Below are 12599 nucleotides of genomic sequence, written 5' to 3' on the forward strand. Positions count from 1 at the left end.
TCTTTTTTTTTTTTTTTTTGCCATTGTTCACAATAGCATTGAGGATTTGCCCTTTGAGATTTCAGAGTTTTGCTTTTTCAAATTTCAATCTGAATATCTCTGAGGTAAGCCAAATATTTTTATTTCTTTTAAGAAAGGCTTTTATTGCTTTATTTTTATTTGTTCATGTACTACCGATATTTAGGAATGTGTATTTAATTCCAAGGAATACCTTTATCATTATAGCATTATATAGTACCCTTGACTCTATTTCCTTGGACATTGTTCCTTGCTATGATAAAAATTAGCATGTCTTATTTTCCTTCTTCCTCGTTAACCCCTCCTCCATTACTAGATTTTAAGTTATCTTAGTATTTACTTTTATAATGTTAAACGTGTTTCTAGTTCTAATTTTGTGAGCTTTAAAGGATATCTTTTAACTATCCATTTACAAATGAAACCAATGAATCTTTTCTACCTCTCCCAGCTCCCTTTCTCTTTTTCCTCCCAGTTTGTCTTAATATAAATCTTTTCCTCATTGTCAGAGTGTATTTTAGGCTTACTTTTGTAGTTAAATACAGTTCATGCTCATCACCAGTGCTTTTGCTAGAGTTTCCCTAGTCATTTCTTGGTTGCTGAAGCGGTTTCTTCAAGAAAGGCTCATGAGAACAATATTCTTTGAGTTGTTGCATCTTCAAATTGTAGGTCTCTAGCTTTCATAGTGGAAAACATTTTGGCTTCCCTTAAAGATCTTGAAAATATTGCTCTATTATCTGGCATTAAATGCCACTGAGGGGAGATAGGAGGCTAGCCAGATTTTTTTTCTTTCCGTTTTTAAAATTGATTAATCTCTTTTCCTGCCTGTTTCTTAATTTTTAGAATCCAGTAATTTTACTGCATTGAGTCTTTCTGTGAAATCATTCTAGGCTATTTTTTTTTTTCTGGCATATGATGTGCCCTTTCAATATATAGATTTATGTGTCTCTTCCCCCCCCCCCCCCCCCCCCCCCCGGGGAAGTTTTCTTGAATTATCTTGAACTATTATTCATTTTGTTCCATTGTTTTGGTTTTCTTATTCAGGGATTCCAGTTCTTTTTCTTTCTGACTCCCTCCTACTCTCCCTCCCTCATACCACACTCCTCTCTCCCTCTCCAGTCTTCTCCCTCTTTCCCTCTCTCACTCTCTGCCTCCCCCCCGCCCCCCCCCCAAAAAAAAATACTCACTCACCACTTAATTCTCTGCCTGCTGGATCTCATCCATCACTGTACTTACCATTAATCAAGAAAAAAAAAAATCCATCTTTTTATTAAACATATCAATGATATCTTAATTGCTAAATCCAATAAACGCTTTTCATATCTTACTCATCCTTAGTGTTCTTTTAAATATGATAATCACTCCTTTTTGAAATTATGTATCCTGTAGATATGTGTTCTTCTGATTTTTAAACCTCTGTGATTGTATCTGTGTTGGATTTTCTTTTCATCCTCTGACCATATCATAAATATTGGTTTTCCTTGTGATATACTTCATTGTCTGTTGATTTTTATTTCTGTTTATTGTGGATAGTTTGATTTACTGGTATATAGATTGTTTCCTCTCATGACTTAAAAATCTATAATTCTAACTCAGATGTTTCTGATTACTATGTCCAATTTCTTATTATTCAATATCTAAACAAGGATGTTCCTCAAATCTATTATACTATAGCCCAAAACTACACTTACCTTTTTCCTTCTGACACCTCCTCCCATATTTCTTATTTTATGACATTGTCAGTCAACCATCCTTAAAATAGAAATTTGGGAGTTACTATACTAGTAGACTTCTCCCTGTGCCTTCTACCCACAAGCAAGTTGTCACCAAGCTCTGTAGCTTACTTTATAAATAGTTCTTAGTTCTGTTTGCACTGTTTTATGTCTGTTTTCACTACTTAGTTTCGCCCCTTGTTTCTTTCTTTGACTACTGTAGAGCCTTCCATCTTCAGTCTTGTTTTTCCAGTTCTTCTCATAAAATCACCAACCTGATCTCAAGCTATTAATCTGATGGTGTCACTCTCTATGCTCCCTGTAGTATATCCTTAGTACTAAGTATCAGGCTAGGCACATAATTCCTTATTTTATATATTTAATAATTTAAAAACATACTTTAATAATTTCTACCTGATGATTATATATGAAATTTCAGTCATTTACCTATGCAGTTTGTAGTTCTGCTGATATTCACTCATAATGCATTTTTTCATGAGGTGCTTTAAGTTTTTATTTTGAGTGCATTTTCAGTGGGGCTTGATCAGTAGGCCTTATTTTACCTGTGGTAAGCTCTTTCTCTGGAGAGATTCTGAATTTGCTTCTTTCAAGTGCCTCAGGAGTATCCTTTTTAAGGGTAAATTTTGTGTTAATTTCCTGTCTTGATTGTCCCATACTAAGGTGATAGTGTAAATTCAAATCCCAAATCTACCTGCAGGTAAGGTCTTGATTTTTTCTTGGAGAAGACAAATTCATTCCCACTGAGTCCAGGCTGAGACACACAATCTTTCCTGCCATCTTCCTTTGTCTGCAGGCAGATCCTGCTCTGAGCATCCCCCCACCCCCACCCCCCCACCCCCCACTCCTGCCCCAATTTTCTTTCACAAAGGATGTAGCTTCAAGAATCCTGGTTTTAGCCAGTTCTTCAATTTTTTTATGTCCAAGAATCTAAGACCTCAGCTTCTTTTTGAAATTAAATCACAAGCTCTTATGTGACCCCAGCATTTATAGGACAGTCTAAGTTGACAGCTCAGGGCTTATAGCTTGGGTTTTCAGTTCCCTTTTCACTTTTAGACCCGGTTTTGGGAGTTCAACTGTACTTTTAAATTTTCCTCAGCATTTCTAGGGAGATTCTCCTCCCTCCCCCCTCTCCCTGGAAGTTATCTGGCCCACTGTGTTCTTGTTCAGGGTTGAAATTTGATAAAGCTTTAACACTTTTTAAATGTATGATTTTTAGTTCTGTTTTTGAAAAATCTAAATAGGATTTTGAATGTAACTGTGAAGAATATTGATGATTAAAGGGGGCAGATAGGTGGGTTAGGAATAGCCCTATAATCCTTCCAGGATCATAGCTCCCTTATCTGATATTACTCTCAAATAAGCGTTTCTCAGTTTTCTTTTTTTGTCAAACAAGTGCTAGCATATAGCATTTTATTCACATAGTGCCCTTTCCTGCCTGATGTTTTTCCCCCCCTCTAATAACCCAGGCCTTCTAGGATTTTTTAAAAAGAAAGCCATTTCTATGCAGCCAGCAGAAAATGAAAGAGTAGTGCTGAAATCTGATGCTTGGTTTTGTGACAATTTTCAGTCATAATAAGATGTTTCTCCCTCAAACTGTTTCTCTTAAAAAGGCAAATTATGGGTTGCTATTCACTCAATATGAATCTATACATGATGAATTTAAAAAATCAAAATATTATGAAACTGGGAAGTTAAGATAACTTAAAATACCTAGTTTGGAAGATTATAACAAAATATGGACAACCTTCATTACCTGAACTACCAACGGGACCAGTTATATCCTATTATCATTTGATATATTTTATTCTATTTTTTTTCTTTGCAAATTTACAAAATTGTGACATAAATACACATTTTTAACCTAATGGCAATCAGAAGGTTATTGTAAACTCTTTATAAACTTGTAATATCTACATAATGTTTTATTTAAACAGCAAATTTACTGTATTATATTCCCATGTAGTCTGTTTAATTCTGATTTCTTCCTCCTGTCCTCCTTCTCCTGTCTCTGTACAGAAGTGAGTACCTTACAGCATTACATTTTTTTTCTCCTTAAAAGTATTAGGATACATTTCTAGATAGAATTATTGTGTAAAAGTGTTTTCACATTCTTACGACTTTTGACACATAGTGCCAAATTGTTTACCAAAAAACATGGTATAGAGTTATATTCTCCCAGAAGTCTTAAACAGACCACTTTCATTTTATGTTGTGTCTAACCAGAGAGGCATTGGACAAATACATGATGCTAATGCTTTCTTTATGGTTTTCCTGCAGGATATGGTGCCTGTCATAGTCGATTACTGCCTTCTGCTACAGCGAAAGTGAGTGTACATTGCATGTCAGATTCAGTTATTTTGAACTCAGGTTGCCTCTTTCTTATATTATAATTTCCTGGTATGAATTTGACTGGATAGGTTTAAAAATTGTTTTAATACATTTTTATTGATTTCAGAGAGGAATGGAGAAGGAGAGAGATGGAAACATCAATAATGAGAGAAAATCATTGATTGGCTGCCTTCTGCATGCTTCCCACTGGGGATCGAGCTGCAACCCAGGCATGTGCCCTGGTTCATAGGTCGACGCTCAACCACTGAGATGCACTGGTCAGGCTTAAAATTTAATTTGCAGAAATTTGATTCTTTTATAATTTGCAGTCCATTGCTGGGGTGGGCGCTAATATCCCCTCTGAGTTCTCTTTTCCTACTAGAGGAATGAGAGACTCATGGGAGACCCATTTATACTTAAGAATTCTTTTATATTGTACAGTCCTTTTTATGGCAGGAATCACACTATTTTTTTCTCTGTATGGCATTCCAGTCAATGTGTTATGCACATCTTTTTTTGGTTAATATTTAGCTTTTCATTAATTCTTTAAAATCAGAAATGACAATCAGAAATTGTTTTTGAAGACCTGTGTACTTTTACTTTCATAATTTGGTCTCTGTTCCACAATTTCCTTTAAAAAAAATTCTTTATTGTTTAAAGTATTACATATAGTATTATATATGTCTCCTTTTTTCTTCATTGACCTCTTCCTGGCCATTCCCACCCCAACCTCAGCACATGCCCTCACCCCCCACTAGTGTCTGTGTCCATTGGTTATGTGTATATGCATGCATACAAGTCCTTTGGATGATCTCTTCCCTTTCCCCCCTCCCCTGCCTTCCCTCTGAAGTTTGATGGTCTGTTCGATGCTTCTATGTCTCTGGCTCTATTTTTACTCATCAGTTTATGTTGTTCATTAAATTCCACAAATGAGTGATGTCCCTCTCACAATCCAGGACTGCTGGCTCCCAACCGCTCACCTGCCTGCCTCCTGATTGCCCCTGCTTCTGCCTGCCAGCCTGATCACCCCCTAACCACTCCCTGCCACCTTGATTGACTCCTAACTGCTCCCCTGCTAGCCCTATTGCCCCCAATTGCCCTCCCCTGCCAGCCTGGTCACCCTCAACTGCCCTCCCCTGCTGGCCTTGTTGCCCCTAACTGCCCTCCCCTGCCAGCCTGGTCACTCCTAACTGCCCTCTCCTGCAGGTCTAGTCGCCCACACTGCTCTCCCCTGCCAACTAGGTCTCTCCCAACTGCCCTCCCCTGCTGGCCTGATTGCCCCCAACTGCTCTCCCCTGCTGGCCATCTTTTGGTGGCCATCTTGTGACCACATGGGGGCAGCCATCTTGTGTGAGGGTGTGATGGTCAATTTCCCTATTACCTCTTTATTATATAGTATATGAACTAAAATGATTTATGTTAACCCATTATATGCCATAAACGTCTGTATGCACAAGCAGTGGACCTTCCTCACATGCCACACGTGTCTATAAAAAAACAATGTTTTCCCTAAGTGGCAACTCTGACCAACTTTAAAATCAGTTTTTGTGAGAATTTTCAGCTGAAAATATTCAAGAACACCCGAATTGTGAGTAATATATTTATTTTTATAATATCATTGCAAATTGATTTTTTAAATTAAATTCAAATTATCGTGGCATGTGGGGATGGTTTCCATTTTGGATGCATGGCAGTTAATTGGTTAAATCTAAAGGGAACCTGAAGTGGTATTTCGATAGCCAGGGCATTTGTTCCGTCTTGTTCAACATCAGGATCATTGTTTGAAAAAAAGAAAGATTTTAATTATCAAGCATGGTTGAGGAATTGGATGTTTTGCATGCTGTTTTATTTATTTACTAGAGGCGTGGCCCATGAAATTCATGCACAGGTATAGTCCCTAGGCCTGGCTTTGATCAGGGCCATCTTCCCCAGTTGCCTGCAGTCAGCCCCACCCCCTGCCGCCACCCACCTTCTGTTCCCCCTTTGCCATTGGGCGATGGGAGCCTGTTGGCCGGGGAAAGGGACCAAGAGGTGGTCAATGTGCCTTATGGTGACTGGTTGAGAGGTCATTCTGGTTATTTTGCTGTTAGGGTCAATTTGCATATTATCCTTTTATTATATAGGATTTTTAATAATTGCATGTTAAAATTTTAAACACCAAAACCATGGGGGGAAAGGTGCCTCTAATTTTATGACACTCTATTGAGATATAATTCACGTACTGTAAAATTCACCTTTTTAAATATACACTTCAGTGGTTTTTAATATAGTCATAGAGTTGTGCAACCATCACCACAATTAAACCATGCCCTTTTAAAGGAAATCTTTACAATTTGTGATGTTTGTATACAAAAACAGAGCATTTTGAACATACTTTCTTAAAGTTCATTTGGATTTTGCTTTTACTTTTATAAATAAATGACCAGCCAAAATCACCTTTAAATTTATTATCCCACTTATATTTAGTGGGGATACATTTATTTTGTTCTTGTTAAAGGTTTATAGACTGTCAAGCATGAGTATTGAAGCTCTTGCTCCCTTTAGACAGTCTCTGAATTTACAATTATCATCAAAACTGAGTTCTTCACTTTTTAAAAAAATTAATAGTGTACAAACAACGTGAATGTAGCCATTTCCTCTATCAGTTTGAAGTTATAAATGGTAAACTCCAAATAATATCTTTGATATGCTTTTTATTTTTTTTATTTATTATTTTTTTAAAATATATTTTATTGATTTTTTACAGAGAGGAAGGGAGAGAGATAGAGAGCTAGAAACGTCGATGAGAGAGAAACATCGACCAGCTGCCTCTTGCACACCCCCCACCGGGGATGTGCCCGCAACCAAGATACATGCCCCTGACCGGAATCCAACCCGGGACCTTTCAGTCCACAGACTGACGCTCTACCACTGAGCCAAACCGGCTTCGGCTTGATATGCTTTTTAATATAAAGTTGAGGTTATGCAGAAAGAAGACCTCTCCTATGACTTATTATTCAGAATGGATGTTCTTTTATACTGGTGTTAGGGAGGCTAAGCTAGACGTGATAAATAGCAGTTTTGGAATTAGCCCTTCCTGTACAGAGAGTTGGTACCAGGAATATAATGCCAACGATAGACAGAAAGACAAGTGCTACAAACTCATTTTGTATGTACTTCTTTCTCCCTCATTTCCAGAAGAATGAGAACATGTAGAATTTTGTTTTATTTTTATTTTAAGCTAGAAATGTAAGTAGGAACTGCTGAGTTTTAGTTTTCTTACCTCTTTATTATAGCATCTGACTGGTTAAGAAAGAAATTTAGAGTTTTGCCATTAATCTTACAGCATTGCATGCTACTGCGTGTCACAGAAATGCCGTGTTTGTCAACTTTTAGGCTCTGTTTACTGAATTTTTAGCTCTTTAATTCTCCTCCCCAGGGTTTTTGTGCTGAACTAAAATATGTAATTATCTTCCCTGGCATGTTGTTTTTAACAACACATTGCAGAGTGCAGGCACTTGCAAATCTGTCATTTTCTTTAAATTCATTAGAGTTACTCTCACTTTATGTTTCTAATAGTAAAGCTTCATTAATTTCAGTTTCTTTTACTTGGCTAGTAATTTGTAATTGCAAAAATGTGATGGATTATTGATTCAAATGAAACTAACATGAAAAATACTCTGATAAATATGAAGCAAAGGGAGAAATGATGCAGAAATTACATTTGTGGATATGAGATAAAAAGGATATGCACCCCCCTTCTCTTTCCCCTCCTCCCCCAAGATATTGAAAATACTGTTTATTGAAAAGTGGCTGTGGTTCTGATGAGTTGCAGCCACTCTATTTATTGTCTGCCCCTATCAGGACTTCACATGGGACAAGACCCTACCCCACTCCTTTCAGAATCTGTCCTGGCCTTTTTGTGGGACTTGTCATGAGAGTCCACACCTGTGTATGAACCATTTACACTTTTCACAAGTGACATACTACACATCTAAAGAGATTATACATTTAGTAAATAAAGAATACTAACAGGTTTGTGAGATTAGCATAGTTTTTGTATTTAAAAAAAAAAAAAAAAAAAAAAGGAATGAGCCCGGCCAGTGTGGCTTATTGGTTGAGCTTCAGCCTGTGAACTGGGAAGTCACATGGTTTGATTCTGGTCAGGGTACATGCCCAGGTTGCAGGCTCGATCTCCAGTGTGGGACTTGCAGGAGGCAGCCAGTGACTCTCATCATTGATATTTCTATCTCTCCCTCTCCTTTTCTCTCTAAAATCAATAAAATATATTTTTTTAAATGGAATGAATGAATGAATTAGTGAATAATTCAGAGCAATACAATGCATAAATGAAAACTTGGAAAACATTTAATTTTGCCAGTCATCAGAGAATTGAAAACAGCGATGTTGTTTAATTTATACTAATTAAATTATTGGAGGGGAGGGGGCAGTTGTCTGGTGAAACTGGTATTATAAACTAGTGGCTCGATGCAGGAAATTTGTGCATGGGGAGGGGGACTGTAACTCAGCCCTGCCTGCACCCTCTCCAATCTGGGACACCTCAGGGGATGTCTGACTTTAGACCCCCAACTGCCCCCCCTCCGCATCCTGCTGTGCCCCCAACTGTTCCCCCTACCAGCCTGCTCACCCCCATTTGCCCCCCTGCCTACCTGTTCACCCCCAGCTTCACCCCCTTGCCAGCCTGCTTGCCCCAACTGCCCGTCCCCGCTGCCGCCTGCCTGCTCACCCCTAACCACCTCTGCCTCAGCCCAGCCATCATGGCTTTTTCTGGGAAGTCTCCCAGTATAATTAGCATTTTAACCTTTTATTAGTATAGATTCCTGGTAGCAGTGTAAACTAGTACTTGGATGCTTTTTGAAGATAATTTAGTAATACATTTCAAGTGCCACACAATTTTTTTCCTATCTTTTAACTAGAGAGAGAATTCCAAAAGAAGTATGACTAGAGCATTAAACTTTCCGGATGGGAAAGTCTATATATGTAGATGTTCATTGTGGCATCTCTCATAATATTAAAATACTGGAAATAAGTGATAAAACCATCAATACAAGGATAGTTAAGTAAATTATGCTATTTTAGCAGATTGAACCATTATGAGTTAGGATGGTCATTTTAAAAGTAGGTAGCAACTTAGAATAGTGCTTATATAACGTTACATGAAAATAATTTTTAAAAAATAGAATTTAGAATTATACCTATAAAGGAATAACTAAAAGTATTAATGGACTATTTGAGAAGTAATATGATTGAGTGGATAAAATATAACTATTGAGTATAGTGGCACTTAGATTAATTTTAAAAATTTGTTTTTGCAATAAAATTATTTCCAGATGTATTTTTTAAGTATTGTACATTTTCTACTTCTACTATTATTGCTGCCTAACCCCTTTGAGAAACCAATGTTAAGAACTAGGTAAAGAAGCAAGTTGTCTCTGAAGATCAGCTAGGAATATTTATATTCCATAGAAGAGGAAGAGATAACTTCTGAATAGTCCTATTTGATTTTTTCATATTTCATCATGTTCACTGCACTCTCTGCTCCCATGTATCGTTGTCTTTCCAAAGCAGTGTGCCATAATGGACTCAGACAGGAAGGCTGAGTTCCCATTCTGACTCTATCACTTGTCAGCTATGTGCCTTTCAGCAAATAATTTTAACTTACTCAACTTTTCTTATTTGTAAAATAAATATTGGGAGAATTAAGATGAAACACACACACACACACGCGTGTGTGAGTGTGTATATATGTGTGTATATGTGTGTATACATATATTAAGATTTGCATAATATAAAGCCCCATGCAAATATTGTTACTGTTTTCAATAAACTTGTAAGTTGAAATAGAAAAAAGAGGATATATTTAGCAGACAGGATTTAATGGATGTTTGAAATGTTCCTAAAAGTTTGTGTGTCTTTTTCTTTCTGTTATAGAGATCTTTTGTTTAGCCAGATGTATGACAAATTAAGTGAGAATTCAGTAGCCAAAGGAGTGTTTTTGGAGTGCCTTGAGCCATATATTTTAAGTGATAAATTGGTGGGGATCACACCCCAGGTAATGAAAGACTTGATTGTTCATTTCCAAGATAAAAAGTTAATGGAAAATGTGGAAGCTCTCATTGTGCATATGGATATCACCAGCTTAGATATTCAGCAGGTGAGTTTATAGACAGTCTACTAACTTATAAAATAAACATCATTCCTTTATTGATTATACAGGGTGGGGAAAATGTAGGTTTACAGTTATAAGTGAAAGTTTATTCCTGGACTATTATTTTTTATTGCATTATTTTCCACACAAATAACTATAAACCTACTTACCTAACTGATTGGACCTCATTCTGCCATCTATCAACCCTGGTTACTTACTGAGCACTCTTGGTATGATATCTTATAAACTTCTATTTGTCAACACGTTTCTTAGGACTGTTCTTTATTGACTGGTCCTTCTTTATCTGTTTGTTCACTACTACAGTTTTCCTCCTGCAAGTCTATTTCAACTGAGTATTTTCACATGAATAATAAAATATTTTTACTTTAAGAGTATGGTGCTATTTTTAAAAAATAAAAGATAGTTTCTAAGCCCAAAGTTGATAATTATGCACTGAGTTTTGAAATAGTATAAGAAGCCAAGTACAAGGCATCTCAGCATGATCAGCTATCCCATTGTTTGATAATATGCTTCCAGTATATCTGAGGTTTCTCTAACAAGTTTTTGGCCCTTAATTGAGGAGCAGTATGTATTCTGGCCTAAGATATTTCACAATTTACCTCTGTATTTCCACATCAGTCCTAATAATGGACATGCTGCTCCTGCAAAGGCACAAAGTTGCAAAGGTGTTTAGCTACTAAGCCCTGTTAAACTAACACATGAGTAACTTACAAAGGTCTTAGATGGACCAAAGGTTTTCTTTTAATGTGCAAAATTACATACCAATGAAGGGTTTAGAAAAATGGTTATTGGTTCCTTCTTGGAAACTCTTTATGAATGGCTGTGATTAAAGAGTAAAGTAAAACCAGATCCTGTGCCTTTGTATTACATGGGTAATTTGGCATAGTGTTCAGTCTGATCATTGGTCTGGTGGTTTGAGAGCATGTTATCAACCTAGCTTTATTTACCTATCACAATATAGAGTACGTTTCTTTTTCTAACATTGAAGCTTTCCCCCCAATACTATGTAAATAAATTCTAATCTTTTTCAAGTTAAAACAATTGAAAAATTTCTCCTTCAGTTTCCTTTTTCTCCCTATCAGTCCTGCTTCCCTTCTTCCCTGAGACTACCCCATCTCATTCTTCCCAGTCAATGATTTCTTGAAAGCATTGTCTAAGTTGCTATTTCCATTTTTTTTTACATTCTAATAACTCTTCAACTTTGTTTTCACCAGTTAGCAATGACTTCCATGTCCATTATAGCAACTTATATTTTTCAAATTTTATTTACTATGACAAATGAATAGCATTTTCATTAATTCAAGGAGCATTTATTGAGTGTGAGGTGTTTTTTTGTTTGTTTGTTTGTTTTTAAAATATATTTTATTGATTTTCCACAGAGAGAAAGGGAGAGGGATAAAGAGCTAGAAACATCGATGAGAGAGAAACATCGATCAGCTGCCTCCCACACCCCTCACCTGGGATGTGCCTACAACCAAGGTATATGCCCCTGACCGGAACTGAACCTAGGACCCTTCAGTCCTCAGGTCAACACTCTATCCACTGAGCCAAAAACGGTTTCGGCGAGTGTGAGGTTTTAAGGATGTTTTATGGACCCTAGTGGACAAGGCTTGCCTTCTGTTAAGGCTTAAATTTTAGCAAAAAGCTAGACAATTAGCAGATAAGTAAATCAGAAATATCCAAAATCAAGTGTTATGTTAAAAGTCAAACAGGCAATCTGGTAGGGAGAGAATAGTCTACTTTAGATTGGCTAATTACAGAAAGACTTTCTGAGGAAGAACCTTGAGGGGTTCTGAAAGACAAAAAGGAATCAGTAATGTAAAGATCTTGGAGAATAAGATTGCAATAGGTAAAAGCAACAGCTAATGAAAAAAATATTTTATATGTGTCTTAGGAGTTAAAGTAACAGATAAAAGGCAAAGAGTTGGCGTCTCTTTGAAAAAGTTTTAAGCAAGATTACTCTGGTTTGCTAAGGACAGAGAAGCAAGACTAGTTAGGACTGGTCCAGGAGGTGGTCCTGGCCAAAGATGGTAGCAGTGAGATGGAGAGAGAGGGCCTGGTTTTGGATATGTTTTGGAGGTAGAACTGTTTTGCTGATGAATTGGGTGGCCGAAGTTGGGGCGAGGGAGAAATTTAAGGATGATGTCTAGTTTTTTGGCTTGAGAAACTAGTGATTTAAGAAGTTTGAAAGATTGGTGTAGGTTTAGGTTTGGGAGATCAAAATCAGAAATTCTGTTTTGCCATTTTATTTTGAGATAGCTACTAGATATTTAGGTGAAAATAGCAAGTAAGTGATGAGATATATGGTTCAGAGGTTAGATTAGGACTGAAGCTGTAAATGTGCTAGTCATCAG

The 12599-nt window shown here is 36.9% G+C and overlaps 1 protein-coding gene across 1 annotated transcript in view; it reads left to right on the plus strand.

Moving 5' to 3' along the window:
* The window catches only part of VPS8 (VPS8 subunit of CORVET complex), a 235378-nt gene that overhangs the window by 89353 nt on the left and 133426 nt on the right, over nt 1–12599 (plus strand). The window contains exons 21-22 of the mRNA XM_084872527.1: nt 4026–4072; nt 10008–10230. Of these exons, the coding sequence (XP_084728653.1) occupies nt 4026–4072; nt 10008–10230 (270 nt within the window). The remainder of the gene's footprint in view (nt 1–4025; nt 4073–10007; nt 10231–12599) is intronic.

This window comes from Pipistrellus hanaki (genome assembly GCF_964339955.1).
Source record: "Pipistrellus hanaki genome assembly, chromosome: 2".
In the NCBI taxonomy this organism is placed as follows: Eukaryota; Metazoa; Chordata; class Mammalia; order Chiroptera; family Vespertilionidae; genus Pipistrellus; species Pipistrellus hanaki.